This window comes from Carassius carassius, chromosome 44 (genome assembly GCF_963082965.1).
Source record: "Carassius carassius chromosome 44, fCarCar2.1, whole genome shotgun sequence".
NCBI lineage: Eukaryota > Metazoa > Chordata > Actinopteri > Cypriniformes > Cyprinidae > Carassius > Carassius carassius.
Window position 1 is genome coordinate 15,953,013 of NC_081798.1, and position 16,996 is coordinate 15,970,008.

Below are 16,996 nucleotides of genomic sequence, written 5' to 3' on the forward strand. Positions count from 1 at the left end.
ATGGTGCTGCTCATACCTCTCATCTTTACACTCTTCCTGGAGGAAATATCTCAAGGTAAGTCACAATTTCAATAAAAAATAAAATAAAAAAAAAGTTTTATTTTTAAATAAACTTTTTAATCTCATATTAAGTGTCTGTTCTCCTCTGTTTTAGAATAGACACATTTTTGTATTTAATATTTACACCATTATCTGTCAGAAGTGTTTATTTTAGGTACTACCAACATTTACAAAATAGTCCAATACATATTTAAAGCCTAAATAACAACAGCAAAACATCTAACAATTACAGACATAATATGCACAGCTATACTTGCCATATCAAGCAATTTGTGGATGGGGGACGTGATGGTTGAAAAAAAAAGAGTTGGGAAGAAAGCTATATTTCAGTGCTCATGCATTTACATTATTTTAAAACTGATACATGTGTATTTGTGTTACAGTATGTCTAAATAGTCTATGCGGTATGCTCCTCAACAGGGGGGTAGATTACTTTTATGGGCAAGTGTGTTCGTATAGAGGTTTTCAAGAGCTAGTGTGAATAAATATAGATTTAAACTCAAAAGAGACAGGATAGTCTGCGCATGACCTGATGTTTTTTCAGACCGAGAAGGCTAAATGAACATCACAGAGCGCTAAATACTCCTGCAGTGTGTGTGTGTGTGTGTGTGTGTGTGTTTCATTCATACTCGAAGCCGGAGGGCGCTCTCGCGCAGAAAGTCATACCAGGAAACTCCTAATATGGACAATAGCGTCCAGCTATCACTGTATGAAAACAGTTGTTTTCGGTTTTGTTTTTTTTCAGGTCCAAAAAAATCTCCAGCAGGCGATAAATAAAGTATAAGAACAATGCAGTGCTAATTGGTATAGCATTTATTACACTATAGAAACTATTCTGCCTTATTATTTTATAAAAAAGTGATTGTAGTATATAAACAAATCATTATTTGTTATTGTCCAGCAGTTACAGATTTCTAAGCCAATTAAAAGCTAGAAATTAGAGAAAAAATTAAGTTGCCTATAGTATGCACTACCAGTCAAAAGTCAAAAGAAAACAGCTAAGTAGAATTTTTTCAAAGGTTTCTTTGATGAATAGACAGGGGTGCGTTCTCCGAAACTACCTTAACGCTACGTCGTTCTTAAGTTGTACCTTAAGAAGTACCTTATCGTTAATACGTGGTTTCCGAAACTTTCTTAGTTAAGTATACCTTCTGTAAGTCATGCGTTCGTAAGGTTGGTCTGGAGCGCTCTTAGCTATACCTTATCGCTGCTGACGGTTCATACCGCTAGTGGCCACCACTACGCAAAAAGATTTTTTACATCGCAGTTTAATTACACATAGAAAATTTTATATGAACTTTTAATATAAAATCTGATTTAGAATTAAAATTACATTTTTACTTTACTTTAAAATTATACACATAAAATACTTAAGTTGTTATAGCCTACACCCAGTGTATGGAAGTGTTTTCATTAATAAAGTTTCCATACACTAATGGTTGTTAGCTTTTTTAATTACTATCCTAAGGCACATCAGCTAGCGAACCATTTGACAGAAAAGGCTTAGGAGTCTATATAAAGAAAGATGAGTTTACACAAACTTTATAGCTATGGCAGCGAGACAGCGAGTAGGCCTACTTGTTTTAAATCAAAGACGGCGGCGTCCGCGGAGCCAGTTAGTGTATGTCAACTACTTTATAAGAGAACATTTTAGTCCACTGACTACCATGTCAGAAGAAACCATTGTAAAAAAAATTTGCCTGCCACGGGAGCAAATTCTGCAGCTCTTGCATCTTGTTGGCCCAGATTTGTCAAGACAAACTCGACGGAGCTACCCCCTCAGCCCCGAAATTCAGCTGCTGGCGGCTCTTCGTTTTTATGCTGTGGGGAGTTTTCTGGAGGTTGTTGGGGATGGATATGGGCTGAGTAAGACCTCAGTGTGGCTGGGCGATCTCTTTTTGCGGACTTTTTTCCCCGACATAGTGAATGTCGGTATGTCTCTCATGTTTGCGCTTTTATTGAGGAAATCATCCAATTACACAAATGAGCGATTTACGCCAATAATGTGATACGGCTGGTGGATAATCAGCATACGTTGTGGAGAACATTAACACACTTATGGCCGTGAGGGTTTGGGATTGTACACTTGCTAAATTATAAACACATACTCATATTTATTTCTGCATGTACGTATTTCAATAAGCCCCGATAAATGCAGTTTGTACTATTTCTAAAACGCTTCTTTATAAAGAACATTGTTTTCTCAATACTTTACCTATACCGCTGTGAAGGAAAGAGCGCACAATCGATCATCGAGGCGTCGATATCAACCTATTCAGCGCCTCCACCATGGACAGCAACTGCTAAGGTCGAACTTAAGAAGGTTTACCTTAAGCAACATCCTAAGGTATAGTTCGGAGAACACACGTAGCAAAGGTATACCTGTAGTTAAGGTGTACCTTTTGAGTATTCGTAGCGCGCTAAGAGACAACGTTATCGGAGAACGCACCCCAGTTCAGAAGAGCAGCATTTATCTGAAATAGAAATATTTTGTAAAATTATGTCTTTATCATCACTTTTGATCAATTTAAAGAATCCTTGCTAAATAAAAGTATTAATTTCTGTAATTTATTAAAAAAAATATATATATATAAGAAAAAAATATAAAAAGTATATATATATATACACTGTCTAAGCTATTGAATGATATAGTGTATAATGTTGCAAAAGCTTAATTTCACATAAATGCCGATCTTTGGATCCTTCTATTCATCAAAGAATGCTGAAAAAATTTAAAAAATCTTGTATGTTTTAAATATTGATGATCAGCAAATCAGCATAATAAGAATGATTTCTGATTAATGTGACACTGAAGACTGCAGGAATGATGCTGAAAATTCACATTTGATCACAGGAATACATTACATTTAAAATATATTCAAAACTTAAAACTGTTATTTTAAATAGTATAAATATTTTACAATATTACTGCTTTAAAGGTATAAAGGTAGCTTGGGGAGCAGAAGAGACTTCTTTCAAAAATGAATATATATATATATATATATATATATATATATATGTGTGTAATTTCTGTCCCCCTAATTTCTGAAAAGATGGCTACGCCCCTGCTCCTCAGTTATTTTAGTTCATGAAAACATAAAAGCAAAAGCCAAAGTTATTCTTAGGTGGATATCTTTCTCTGTGGGTAGCTGTTTTCTTGTAGTTGCATGCACGAATTAGATGCATGCCTTCAGAAATAACTTGGAAAAGGTAATATGCCGCAACACCAAAGAGTTTTTAGGTTTCCTCTGAGCCTCTGCCTTGTTCTTATCAACCAGTGGTTCTCAGCCTTTGACTTTAAGACCACCCATTGTGCAACACAATATTCAAGGCCCCTGTTATTGGCTATTTTCTCTGGTGTTTCAGTTTAGTTCATGATAATGTTGCTTGTTTTTAACAAGTTTAACAGAAATAATTAGATATGATTCATTTTGTGATGAGATTCAAGATTCTGTTTTGTTTTGTTTGTTATTATTAATTAACACTTCTTGATTCTATTGTATGTTTAGTATATGAATTTAGCTTTTTAAAATGTTAAATAATTTTAAATCACCTTTTGGCTTTTTTGGAAGTTTGCGGAGGGCCCCAGTTGGCCCCTGGTTGAAAACCACTTCTCTATTATGGTTAAAGCAAGTTACTTTTGTTCACGCTAGTTCAGTGATGTCAATGGTTAACTTGTTTTAAAATATGAGCCTCTACACTGTAAAATGTGACAGTTTTTTTCTGAACAAGGAATTGTCTTTGTATTCAGCAGCTTGTATTTAAAACGTATTGTTATCTGAAGATTTACTGTTTTTCTGCTACAGGATTCTCCGATCAGTTTTTGCTGACAGTATCTCCAGCATCAGTTCAGAAAGACTCGAGCACTGTGCAGCTGAGACATGATGAACGTGATGCTCAGTCTGATTTTAGTAAGAGTAAAATTTCACTGTTTAGCACGGAGGATCATTTAAATCTTTTATTAAGTATGATCATAATCTAATGCTCTACTATCACATGACTGTGTGTGTTTGCAGATGAGCGGCCAGATATTAAAGTCATCCATGATTCTCAAAATGGTGAAATTAGAATAGTTTGTGACATACCAGGATCAGATGATGGTGGTTATACTTGTTTTCTTTCTCTTGGAGATGAATATCTACAATATAAAAAGATAGCATCTCATAAACTGTCTGGAAAAACACAGTGTCTTTTTACAGTCTTGGAAAATGAATTTCCAAATAGACTGAAGTCCGTCGAGAATAAAGTAATGAGCTGCAGTTATTCTCCAAAAAACGCATCATCCAAAGGATCATATAGTGAGAAGTTCAACATAACAGGTTTGTAATGTTACTGTTAGCTTCACATTTTCAGTTTGTACAATGTTTTCAATGGAGATTTCTACCTCTATAGCTTTTTTTCCTGTGAAAAATCAGTCACCACCAACAACAAAGGGAACATTATGTAAGTTTATCTCATTTTTTATTATCCATTTTTGTGTTGATTATTTTGTAAAATGGTAACAGTTTCTCTGCAGATTCAACACCGACTTTGTCTATAAATGCTACAGCAACAGAGCCAAAAAGTGAGTGAACTAAATGTGACACAACAATACTGATTATTTCAAACAAATTTGAATAGTAAGTTCTTAATATTTCAGCAACTCTGGCTACAGAATCCAGTACTTGTTATGAGACAACAAACCCTACAACTGGTGAGCACCTTTTTTAATATTAAGATGTAATTTAATGATCATGAGTTTTGCAATAACGACAATATTTTTATCTTTTCATTATGATAAAACCATTCTCAAGATAAAACCCAGCTCTTGGAGTTCTGATGAGATGTTTTTCCCTGCAGTCATAAGGATCTGAAACACTAGAGAGTTTCATTCGCTATTTGCCCTCAGAATTGAGGAACAGTTTGTAGATTCAGCCCCAGTCCTAATGACATTAAAGACTTCATTGCATAAAATAGCACTTAAAAAGAATCTATAACTAAATACGGTAAAATAATATTCTGGTTTAGAATGAGTAAACACAGGTCAAGAGTTAAAACAAATGAATATTAAATGGTTTTGAGGATGTAAACTTTAAGGAAGTAGATCATTAATTGGTCATTCTGAGGTGAAGTTTTTAGATATGACTCATATTGTTCTCAAAACTACGAAATATCACACAATCGGTTTATTATTAAACAGGGTTTCTGCAGGGTTTAATCAGTCAAATTTAAGACTTTTTAAGACCTTTTTATGACTATTAGGATTTGAATTTATGACCTACACGAATTACGATAAATAACTTCAGTCATTAAAATTCCTTTCAAAAGTTTTTTTTTATTATAGACTTTCATTGAAAGTAACAAGTTTTATTATTGAAAGAGTAATTCTATTATTTCTTAAGATTAAGAAACTGAAGCCTTCACCTTTGTTTTCTTGACTATCAAGAACACAGGAACACTTAACAATTGTAACATTGTAAAGTAACATTGTAAAGTAACAATTATTTTATGGCATTACTTTCCAAAATAACAAGTGTTATTGGTGTTTGGTCACAGTATTCAACACCCACAGGCAGGGCCGTAGCTGGGGTCAGTGGGGCCCCGCTGAAGGTTGTACCAGTGGGCCCTGTTTGAAATTGTTTAATTTGTATGTTCGTACTGTTTATTAAATATTTACAGATTTACATTTTCGTTTTGAGACGCCTTTCTCTGCGTGAGCTCTTAACACCTGAACACCGTGGTACTGAATTGGGCTCTTTCACATCCTTTTGTTTGTTCAAAACAGCGATTAGTATTTGTTCGTTCATGTGCAGGAGGGACTGTCCGTGATACGCGGCTCTCTCTCTGCACCTAACACACCGCGCGAGTAACCAGCTACTCAGTTCAGCTTTTCCGCGTCTTGTGTTTGGATGCTTGATACCGATTGTTAGCGACGGGCTTGAGCCAGCTATTAAAAGCACCGTCTTCGAGCCAAAGATCGTTAAAGGTACATTTTCCCATTGTGATAGCCAGGATGATTTCAATTAAACTAAGCAGTGACTCAGTATGATACAGTATGTTCGGAGTTCGCGCGGGTTTCTGTGAAAGTCCTTCTGACAAGTCTGTATGCTGCCTCATGGACCTTGTAGTTCTGGAACGCTGTGATACCAGTGTGATACCACCCAGATTCCTCATACAGAACTACAACAGGCGAAACAAATGAATGCCATTGCCACTGCAAGCGCATTTTGATGGAAGAACAAATTAATGGACTAGCATATCAATTTAAGATGTGGCTAAATGTTTTTTATGACCTTGTATGGAAAATCCGAACGTTTTTATGACTTTTTATGGCCTTAAATTCTTATTGTTAAATTTATGACTTTTTATGGCCCTGCGGAAACCCTGATTAAAGTTAGAGAGAAATATGCATGACTATTCATAAAAATATAATTTCTTGGAAATGCTTAATGTCAAGAAGTATCTGAATTAAATCAGTGAGAAAATAAGAAATGTTTGTATTTAATACAGTAATTTTAAGATGTACTGAATTGCTACATTGTAGAAACTACTCATCCTTCACAACCTCTCAACGTCACATGGAACACAACAGGGGGTGAGTAAAAGTAAAGGTGGTTGCTGGAGCAGATGCTGTTGTTAAAGGTACACTATGTATTTATTTATTTTTGCTCAAAATGTACAAAACTGATGTAATGAGTACATCATGAATCAATCTTCCAAAACATGTTTGATCTTATCCTGAATTACTACGGTAGACCTATAATAAGTGTTTATGTTAGGACTATTTTATGCTGCATGAAGCCCAGTACCTGCATGACTTGTCATATACATAAACAGATTGAAGTAGCTCCAGCTACAATGTTCTTCTGCAGGATACATGCAGTTATGTAGTGTACCTAAAGGAATAGTTCACCTAAAAATTTAACTTAGCTGAAAATGTACTCACACTCAGGCCATCTAAAATGTAGATGAATTTGTTTCGTTATCAAAGAGATTTGGAGAAATTTAGCATTTCATTACTTGCTCACAGACAAATCCTCTGCAGTGAATGGGTGCCGTCAGAATGAGAGTACAAAAAGGTGATAAAAAACATCACAATACACACATGACTCCAGTCCATCAATTAATGTCTCATGTAGTGAAAAGCTAACGGCACCCATTCACATGGCAGAGGATACATTGGTGAGCAAGTTATGTAATGCTAATTTTAGCTAATTTGTTCCAATAAAGAAACATACTAATCTATATTACATGGTCTGAGGGTGAGTACATTTTCAGCATATTTTTATTTTGGGGTGAACTATTTCTTTAAGAGGTGTGTCTATTCCTCCATTTCTACTTTTTAGTTCTCAAAGTTCCAACTCCTGGTGAAAATGCTGTCCATAAAACACCAAGAACAAGTACGTATTAACGATCAGTATAAATCAATTAATCACTGCAACTGAAAACTTTGCAAATGGTGATCAGTCTATTTGATTTCTTGGTGACACAAAGAAGCATGGCTCATCCTGACAATTGCAGCCACAAGCGGAGGGATTTTCCTGACCGGACTCATGGGCATCTGTCTGTGCTGCATCAGTATGTTTCATACACATCTGAATTTACAGTAGACTGCCTTTTATAATATCCAGTTTGCAGAACAACACATTAATGCACTGATATGATTTATTTTACTAGGAGTGCGACCAAGGAAAAGGAGGTAAGACTTTTCTAGTGCACATGCTGTTAGTGTTAAAACCATGAATATATATATCATTTTTATTTCTTATTATTTTAAGCCCTGTGAATACTTCTGTAGCAGGCATTCCCCAGACCTCAGGTAAATCATAATTATGTATGTATTATTAATGTAATGCATATTATGAACAGATTATGTCCATAAGCTTAATTACAAACCCGATTCCAAAAAAGTTGGGATACTATACAAATTGATATACCTTTCAGCATTGATGGTGCTGTGTAAGCTGCCCATGCCACATGCACTCATGCAACCCCATACCAACAGAAATGCAGACTTCTGAACTGAGCGCTGATAACAACTTGGTTTGTCATTGTCCTCTTTAGTCCACTTGACATGGTGTCCCAGTTTTCCAAAAACAACTTAAAATTTTGTTTCGTCTGACCACAGAACAGTTTTCCACTTTGCCACAGTCCATTTTAAATGAGTCTTGGCCCAGAGAAAACGCCTGTGCTTCTGGATCATGTTAAGATATTGCTTCTTTTTTGACCTATAGAGTTTTATCTGGCAATGACGAATGGCACGGTGCATTGTGTTCACCGACAATGTTTTCTGGAAGTATTCCTGAGCACATGTTGTGCTTTCCATTACGGTAGCATTCCTGTTTGTGATGCAGTGCCATCTAAGGGCCCGAAGATCACGGGCATCCAGTATGGTTTTCCGGCCTTGACCCTTACACACAGAGATTGTTCCAGATTCTCCGAATCTTTGGATGATATTATGCACTGTGGATGATGATAACTTCAAACTCTTTGCAATTTTTCTCTGAGAAACTCCTTTCTGATATTGCTCCACTATTTTTTGCCGCAGCATTGGGGGAATTGGTGATCCTCTGCCCATCTTGACTTCTGAGAGACACTGCCGCTCTGAGAGGTTCTTTTTAAACCCAATCATGTTCCCAATTGACCTAATAAATTGCAAATTGGTCCTCCAGCTGTTCCTTATATGTACATTTAACTTTTCCGGCCTCTTATTGCTACCTGTACCAACTTTTTTGATATTTTCAGTGGTTTCACTGTATATTTGTGTTCAGTATTTAGGACACACTACTGCACATGCAAACCCAGCCTCTCACTTCTCACTTAAACTTTTTTGGAATGTGTAGCTCTCATGAAATCCAAACTGAGACAATATTTGGCATGAAATTTCAAAATGTCTCACTTTCCACATTTGATATTTTATCTATATTCTATTGTGAATAAAATGTAAGTTTATGAGATTTTTAAAATATTCCATTCCTTTTTAACTCACAATTTGTACAGTGTCCCAACTTTTTTGGAATCGGGTTTGTTGAAAAAAAAAATTGTGATAAAATATAATAAAATATCATTATAAAATGTATTTTTAATGTATCAGATGATTCTGATGCCAATGAGGAACATTCTGAAGAAAATGGGGTGAGTGTAAAGACCTGTGACAGATACCTTCCAACGCTTACAACCACAACCTTATTTATTTATTTACTTCCCTTTTATTTCTTCACATATTGTATATTTATCTACTTTCTTTGCTCTACAGATGAAACTGTACCACGTGTACTGCACCATTCCTGATGTCGCTGCAAACTCTCATGTGTTATACAATCTGGCACAAATGCCAAACCGTCCACTGCCAGTTTAAGTTTTCTATCATTATATTATAATAATTGAATTAATTAACATTAAAAGAGAATTTGGATGTTTCACTTTCAATCAAACTATTTGTTTTTCTAATAATCAGAAAAAAAAGCAATGCCAGAAAATATCAGATATTATTGGTCTAATGGCATGCACCTTTTAACTTGACCACTGCTGTGCAATATGCACACGCAAAAAACAAACAAACAAAAAAAACTAAAACACTTAATGTTTTGTGAGATTTTCAGTGGTTTCACTGTATATTTGTGGTCAGTATTTAGGACAGACTACTGCACATGCAAACCCAGCCTCTCACTTCTCCTTTAAACCAAGAGTATCTCAGTCCAGTGAGAATCTGATTCAAAACTAACATTTTAGCCCCATGGTTTTAGTCATTTTACATCCTTGTATTTGTGCACTGTTGCTTCTTGTCAAAACAAAGATCATCAAACATTATTCAATTACTCAAACATTACAAAGAAGCCAAAAAAAATATATATATAGGGCTATTCAAACAAAGACACATAGTTTTTTTTTACAAAAGTTTTACATTTTAATGTAATCAACCAATATACAACATTATTTAAAGACCAACAAAAAAAAACTAAATAACTAAGATATAGTATTACATATTCACCCTTTGTATCACTCCGCTTCAAGTGACTGTTTTTTTTTATATTTATATATTTATAAATATTCAGGTCTGTAAAATGGTTCAGTCCAACTGTAAGTGATCTCTGCTGTTTAATATCTTATGTGAAGTTTCATCATGAAATAAGATAGACCCCTTTTTCTGCCTCCTTTCAAATTTCAATAAACTGTTAGTGTATATCTTTCTTTAACCATTATACATAAGGCTTATAATGTCATTGTTAACTTTACAGTAACAGAACAGTTGAGTTAACCAGTTCACTATGCAATCTGATTTATAACTCTGACTTAAAACTAATGGAAACTAATTGGACAATTAACACTGTTTTAAAGCAGCTGAGTTAATAACTTGTTTGCTGTGTGTAGTGTGGACTAGTCACTGTTTTATTCTGCAGAGTGCAGACCCACAGCTTGTAAGAATAAAAAGTAAGAATAAAAAGCAAAACGTTGCATGAATTAAAAGCAGAATGCATGACCATTCCACAACATTCACAATGTGATTATCCATTTTGTGTTTGTATAATAAAAATAACATTACTGAAATACTGGCACTGACACTGTACAAAAAGGTGAATAAATTTACAAGTAAATAAAAATACATTTTAAAACTCTGTATATAATGGAATTGATCTGCATGTGAACGGATTATGTTGTTGCTGTATTTCCAAACTAACAGTTGATTTAAAATTGTGATAGCTAGGCCTGGAAAAGAGGTCATGTATGAGTATTTTAAATTCAACTTGTGATGTTGTCGAAATCTCATTTCAGTTCCAACAGCGACCTCTACTGTTGAAGCTTTGACAACTAAAACTTAATTGAGTTCTATCGAAAAAGGTTCTTGTCAGCATATATTGCTGTTAAAAGGATGGAGTGACATACATTTTCAGGAAATTTTCATTTTTAACTATTTCTTTAAACTTACTGCAATTTAAAGAGGATCTGATCTTTTTTTTTACTTGTTTATTTGTTTTTAAATAGTTTATATATTGTATGAAAGTATTTTCCTTTAGTTTCGTTTTCATATTTTACCACTAGAGGGCGCATATGTTTAATCTTACTGATAACTACACCTTCACTTCAAGACACTGAGCTATAGGATAGTTTAGATTAGTTTAGGGCCTGGTTGCATAAAGCACCTTAAGTTTTTCCTTTAAGTATGAGCCTTAAGGAGTGATTTCCCCTTACCTGAGGGAATGACTTGAGGGTGTTGGATATAATCCCTTAAACACGTCCCTTAGCAAAGGGAAACCGTTAAGTGTTTCACAACAGTGACCAAGGTTTTGCCATGAAAAAATATAACATGGATAAGGAAAACAAAAAAGAAAACCAAATATGAAAGAAAATGACCAGACGAGACGGAAACTCAATAATACACTCAAAACTGAAAACTCAGAAAAACTCACCCTCGTGTCTGTTCAAATGCATAATACTTGTATTCATTTCCTTAAGGGTGAATCTTGAACTGAAGGGAAAATTACACTTAAGGTGTTTTAAGCAACTGGGCCTAGGTCCTCGAGCCAGTATTCGAACTCAAGACGACCCGCACAGCACTGTATGTTGGCGAATATAAAGGTTTTAAAGGTAAGATATTTGCAGTAAAATATCCAAAAACCACTAGGCTAGTGTTATATATTTTGTCCAGCTGTTTACTAACAATATATCTAATGTTTTCAACTACTTGTAAATCATGAGAAAATTCCCATTTTAAACAGTGACACAGGGCAGTGCAGTCGCCTCTCAATGACGTTAGTTACTCTTTGTTACTGACGTAGAAACCACATGACTACAGTCTCGTGGACAAATGCTAAAGTAGCTTCACGACAAACTTCAACTAGAAAGAGATGCCGATCTCGCTTGTGTTTTATTCGACAGGTGAGTTGTTTTGATTTGTATCTTTACAGAAAACGTAAGCTATTATAAAGATCAACAAGATTAGTAGTATGGGGCATATATGCCAAACGCAGGGCATCGCATCTCTAGACCCGCACGAAGACGCGTCTGATTCATAGCAAAGTCCTTTTAGGCAAGTCGCGCCACTCGGCCGCCATCTTGGCAACGCCTCCGGGACAAAAACTGCATGTATAGAAACAACAGTAAAATATGATAAAAATAAATGAAAAATAATAAATTAAAACGCCTTTTTCCCCACAGGTTATACTTTTGCTGTGCATGCGCAAGGGTTACTCAACTGTGCGCATACGTCAGTGGAACCAGACGATAGGCTTAAATGTTTCCTGGCTTGTCTGTTAAAAGCAGATGATTGGCTTTCCAGCTATTCTCAGCATTTCTCAACGAATTAACGAACGGGTCCGCAAACTTCGGCTATGTGTCTTGTGTCATCATCCCGGGAACTTGATTCAGTTCGGTTACTTTCTATGAATGAACAGGCTTAAAAAACAATTAGTTCAGGGATCGAACATCACTATAGTGATTTATATTTGTGTCAGAGCCGTGGAATTGGTGTTCTGTTCTGGCGCAATGGTGAGTGGTTTCTTTATTTGCTATTCACATATGCTGATATGACATTATAATGCCAATATGCACTGTGGCCTAGGAAATTAGCCAGGTACACGTGTAGCCAGGTGAAGTTACATGTGAACCACTCATCTTGCCAGCTCAGCCAGGAACACACTACGACTGTAAGACTGATTATGAATAAAATTTGATACTTACAACTCACAGCCAAACACATCAGGGCCAGCCTACATTCAGTCTGTTTACAGTCAGCATTTAAAATCATAAGTGTGTTCAGTTCAGTCTTAGTGTTTAGCTGTTAAGTGTGTCCCTGGCTTAAGGTTGCATATCAGTATTTATGATTTGTTATACTTCCCAAATCAGATCATTACTAGACAACATTACTAACTCTGGATCATATTTCAGTAACAATACAAGCATGTATTGTTGAAGCATGGATTCATGATTTGTTTCATATGTTAACTAATAGTTATATTCACGTGTATGGATGTTAGCAACTGATTGCAATGACTATTGTTCTCTGTGTTTCAGGATGTGTCAAGTCTTTCCAAGGGGACAAAAATATCAAAGTTAAGAACCGAGTGTATCTGCTAAATTGAAATGTTTGTCAAATCTCAAATCTTGTAGAAATACTTTAAAGGAAATAAAAGATGAAATTCTACATGTTTGTGATATTACTGAGACCAATATCAGATAACCTTTAGATCACAGTTAACACCACGTGTCAGGGATTTGGATTTTTGGGCAGCTGTTTTTTTTTCTTTTTTGTGTGTCTGTGCTTGTCTGTTTGTGAGTTGGTGTATCCCGGGGCGTGGCTATGCACCACCCTCTGTGGCTGATTGCTGATTGTGAATCACCTGCTGCCAATCAACTCATCTTCCTCCAGTATTCAAACTCTGGGTCTTCAATCATTTTCTGCAAGATCTCTCAGTTTGCTGATGTGGTTTTGTGTTAAAGTCTCCCAATGTCTTTGGACCAGTTTTTGGGTGATGTGTTTTGTTGGATAATTATGTTTCTCCTGTGCTTTAGACCTCACTCCACCTGCATTCAGCCTGCCATGCCAGTTCAACAAAATATTCTCTCTGCTCTGCCCACATATATCTTGCCGTTTGGTTTCCAGCTCACCTCATCCAACAATCTTCAACAGCAAAGGAGAGATTAATTGTGTTGCTTGACTCTTGGAAACAAATTAATTTTATTTGCATTATTTTTAGTCTGTTCTGACTTTGGGTACAAAGCTGTGTTTGGTTATGACAGAATGAGTTCAACCTAATGATAATGATGACAGTGGTCTCACAATGATATGGTGAGATCACAGTATGAATGAAGAGTGAGTGTGCAGCAACCTCACATTATGACCACAGTATGAGCACACACTGAGTGTGCAGTGACCTCATGTTGTGACCACTTTATGTGCACACATTGAGTGTGCAGTGACCTCACGTTGTGACCACTGTATGACCACACATTAAGCGTGCAGTGACCTCACATTGTGACCACAGTATGAGCACACATTGAGCGTGCAGTGACCTCACATTGCGAGGACACTGTGTGTTTACACTTTTAGCTCACTGTGAGATGAAATTCTTGACTGGGTAGCCCCATTTAGCCTCACCATAGAACTTTAGTCCCATTTAGCCTCAACATATAGAACATTTTCTGCATTGCTGTGACCAGAACACAGCCAGACGCAGCAACTGTTATGCTCTGATTTTTGTTCAGTCATGTCTACAGTACAGACCAAAAGTTTGGACACACCTCCTCATTCAAAGAGTTTTCTTTATTTTCATGACTATGAAAATTGTAGATTCACACTGAAGGTATCAAAACCATGAATTAACACGTGGAATTATATATGGAATTATATACATAACAAAAAAGTGTGAAACAACTGAAAATATGTCATATTCTAGGTTCTTCAAAGTAGCCACCTTTTGCTTTGATTACTGCTTTGCACACTCTTGGCATTCTCTTGATGAGCTTCAAGAGGTAGTCACCTGAGATGGTCTTCCAACAGTCTTGAAGGAGGTCCCCGAGAGATGCTTATCACTTGTTGGCCCTTTTGCCTTCTTCTGACTGAGGCAATTTCACTCCAGCGCTTCTCTTTCTCCTCACAGTTTTGATGCGTTTTTGCGATATAATATAGACAGTTGTGTTACTACAAGATGTCAAGAAACAGTTTCCTCTATCTCCACTATCCAAAGAAGCCACACATCAGCTGTTTTGCAGTTTTGTGCATTGGCTGTGAAAGTACTGATGTAATCATATAGCCATCATCATCCCGATTTAAATCCTAAATATCAACATATTTGATAATAATCGGGGCTGCCCCGATTTGTGTGGGAGCAGATCGGTGAATGCCTCACATTACCAGATAATCCATGCCGAACATCAGGACAGATTGAGGTGCTCGACAAGATGTTTGCTCCGATTCTCGGGAGGGGGAAATCGGGGCTAAATCGGGCTAAAAATCCTGTAGTATGAGCCAGGCTTTACTCAGGGATCACGTGATTCTTTAAGTGTTTTGGCACATTTGTACTCCTCCACAAGGCTTGAAATAGAAAAAGAGAGAGCTCCATATTATATTATATTATATTATAAAAAGAACACTGATAATAGAACTTATTAGTCAGAGATAGTTCTGGATAGCTGTAGATCTTTTCAGTAGTTATACCACTATACGATTTTCAGTAGATTAACTGTACATAATTGTCACAGTGTCTGGGTTGTGTTCCCTGGGTTTCCACTAGATGTCCTCAGTTCCCACGGTGTTTATCATATTATCACTTCCTGTCTCCTTATTTGGTCACCTTCCTCCTTGTTTAGTTAATTGATTGTTCCCCACCTGTCTCCTGTTTCCCCATTATCCTTTTGTGTATTTATACCTGGTCTGTCTGAGTCTTAGTCACGGAGTCCTTGTTGTATGTGAGATACAGTTCATGTCTATTGTTTTTCTGTAGTCTTGATCTTGCCTTGTGTTTTGTCTGTTCCTTGTCTATTGGATATTCTGGTTTTGACCCTGCCTGGACTGTTTACCCCTTTGGATTACCCCTTAAAGGGACTCTAAGTAGGAATTACTCCCATCTAGTGGTGAAATTGTATTTTGCATTCAAACTAATTTTGCTCTCCAGCGCCTCGCTTTTTCAAATGCGCGTTGCATCTACGGTAGGCGATATGTACCAAAAAGCTTTGACAGGATGTCTTCTAATAGCACTTCATTTTGCCGACGATGTTTTCTCCTCCTGTGGTGCGGCATATGTATGGTCCATAATAAGAATGCAATCCAGACTTTTAAACTTGCCGGTGCAGTTTAAAGCGCCTCTCACTACTCTGCACCTGCGTTTCTGGCTCTGACCGAAAACACGTTGTGGAAACGCGTTGGCTTAGTACTTTTTGTCCCTCTCTGCTATTATAGTTTTGCAAGATGGCGGAACTACATGGAAGCCTCCGTCGACCTACCCGTCCCATGTATATAAAGATAATAAATTCTTAATTTACGAGGATTAGTTTACACATTGGCATAGGTATTTGTACACCATTGTGGACATATTTATGAATAAAAATATTGATTTTAGATAATGAAATACCTAAAAAGTTACTTATTGTCCCTTTAATAAATATCATACCCGCACTTGGATATCTCCGTGTTTCTTGTATCACCTTACGTGACAGAAGGACTCCGTCAAAGCGAAGATGCTGTTCCGGAGGCCGAGGCGGTGCCCTCCTTCCGCTCTGACCACACGGACGTGGTGGTCTTCTGCTCCGCCCTGGGGGGCTTCCGCTCTGACCACACGGACATGGTGGTCCTCCGCTCCGCCCTGGAGGACTCTGGCCTTGACCACAAGGGTGTGGTGGTCTTCTGCTCCGCCCTGGGGGGCTTCATGTTGTTTTTTCCTTTTGTTTTTGTGTTATTGTCTGTCCCTGTTCCTTTCTGTTAGTCTGGCCCTCTGTCCCTCCCCCTGAACCTCCTCCGGTCCTCCTCCCTCCTGGTCTTTCTGTGTTGTGTTTACATTCTGGTGCCTGTTCCCCATGTTTTTCTTTTCTGGCCCTCCGTCCCTCCCTCCCCCTGAGCCTCCACCTGTCCGCCTCCCTCCTGGTCTCTGTTTTGTGTCTGTCTTGGAGCGTCTGGGAGCCGCTCCGTAGAAGGGGGGGTACTGTCACAGTGTCTGGGTTGTGTTCCCTGGGTTTCCACTAGGTGTCCTCAGTTCCCACGGTGTTTATCATATTATCACTTCCTGTCTCCTTATTTGGTCACCTTCCTCCTTGTTTAGTTAATTGATTGTTCCCCACCTGTCTCCTGTTTCCCCATTATCCTTTTGTGTATTTATACCTGGTCTGTCTGAGTCTTAGTCACGGAGTCCTTGTTGTATGTGAGATAGAGATAATGTCAATTGTTTTTCCGTAGTCTTGATCTTGCCTTGTGTTTTGTCTGTTCCTTGTCTATTGGATATTCTGGTTTGGACCCTGTCTGGACTGT

The 16,996-nt window shown here is 37.1% G+C and overlaps 1 protein-coding gene across 1 annotated transcript; it reads left to right on the forward strand.

Annotated features, from left to right (window-relative positions):
• LOC132126231 (uncharacterized) lies at positions 1-4,387 on the forward strand. Its single transcript, XM_059537362.1, has 3 exons — positions 1-55; positions 3,867-3,977; positions 4,077-4,387. Exons 1-3 carry the CDS (start codon positions 1-3, stop codon positions 4,385-4,387), a joined length of 477 nt encoding a protein of 158 aa, XP_059393345.1.
• Positions 4,388-16,996: the final 12,609 nt, after the last annotated feature.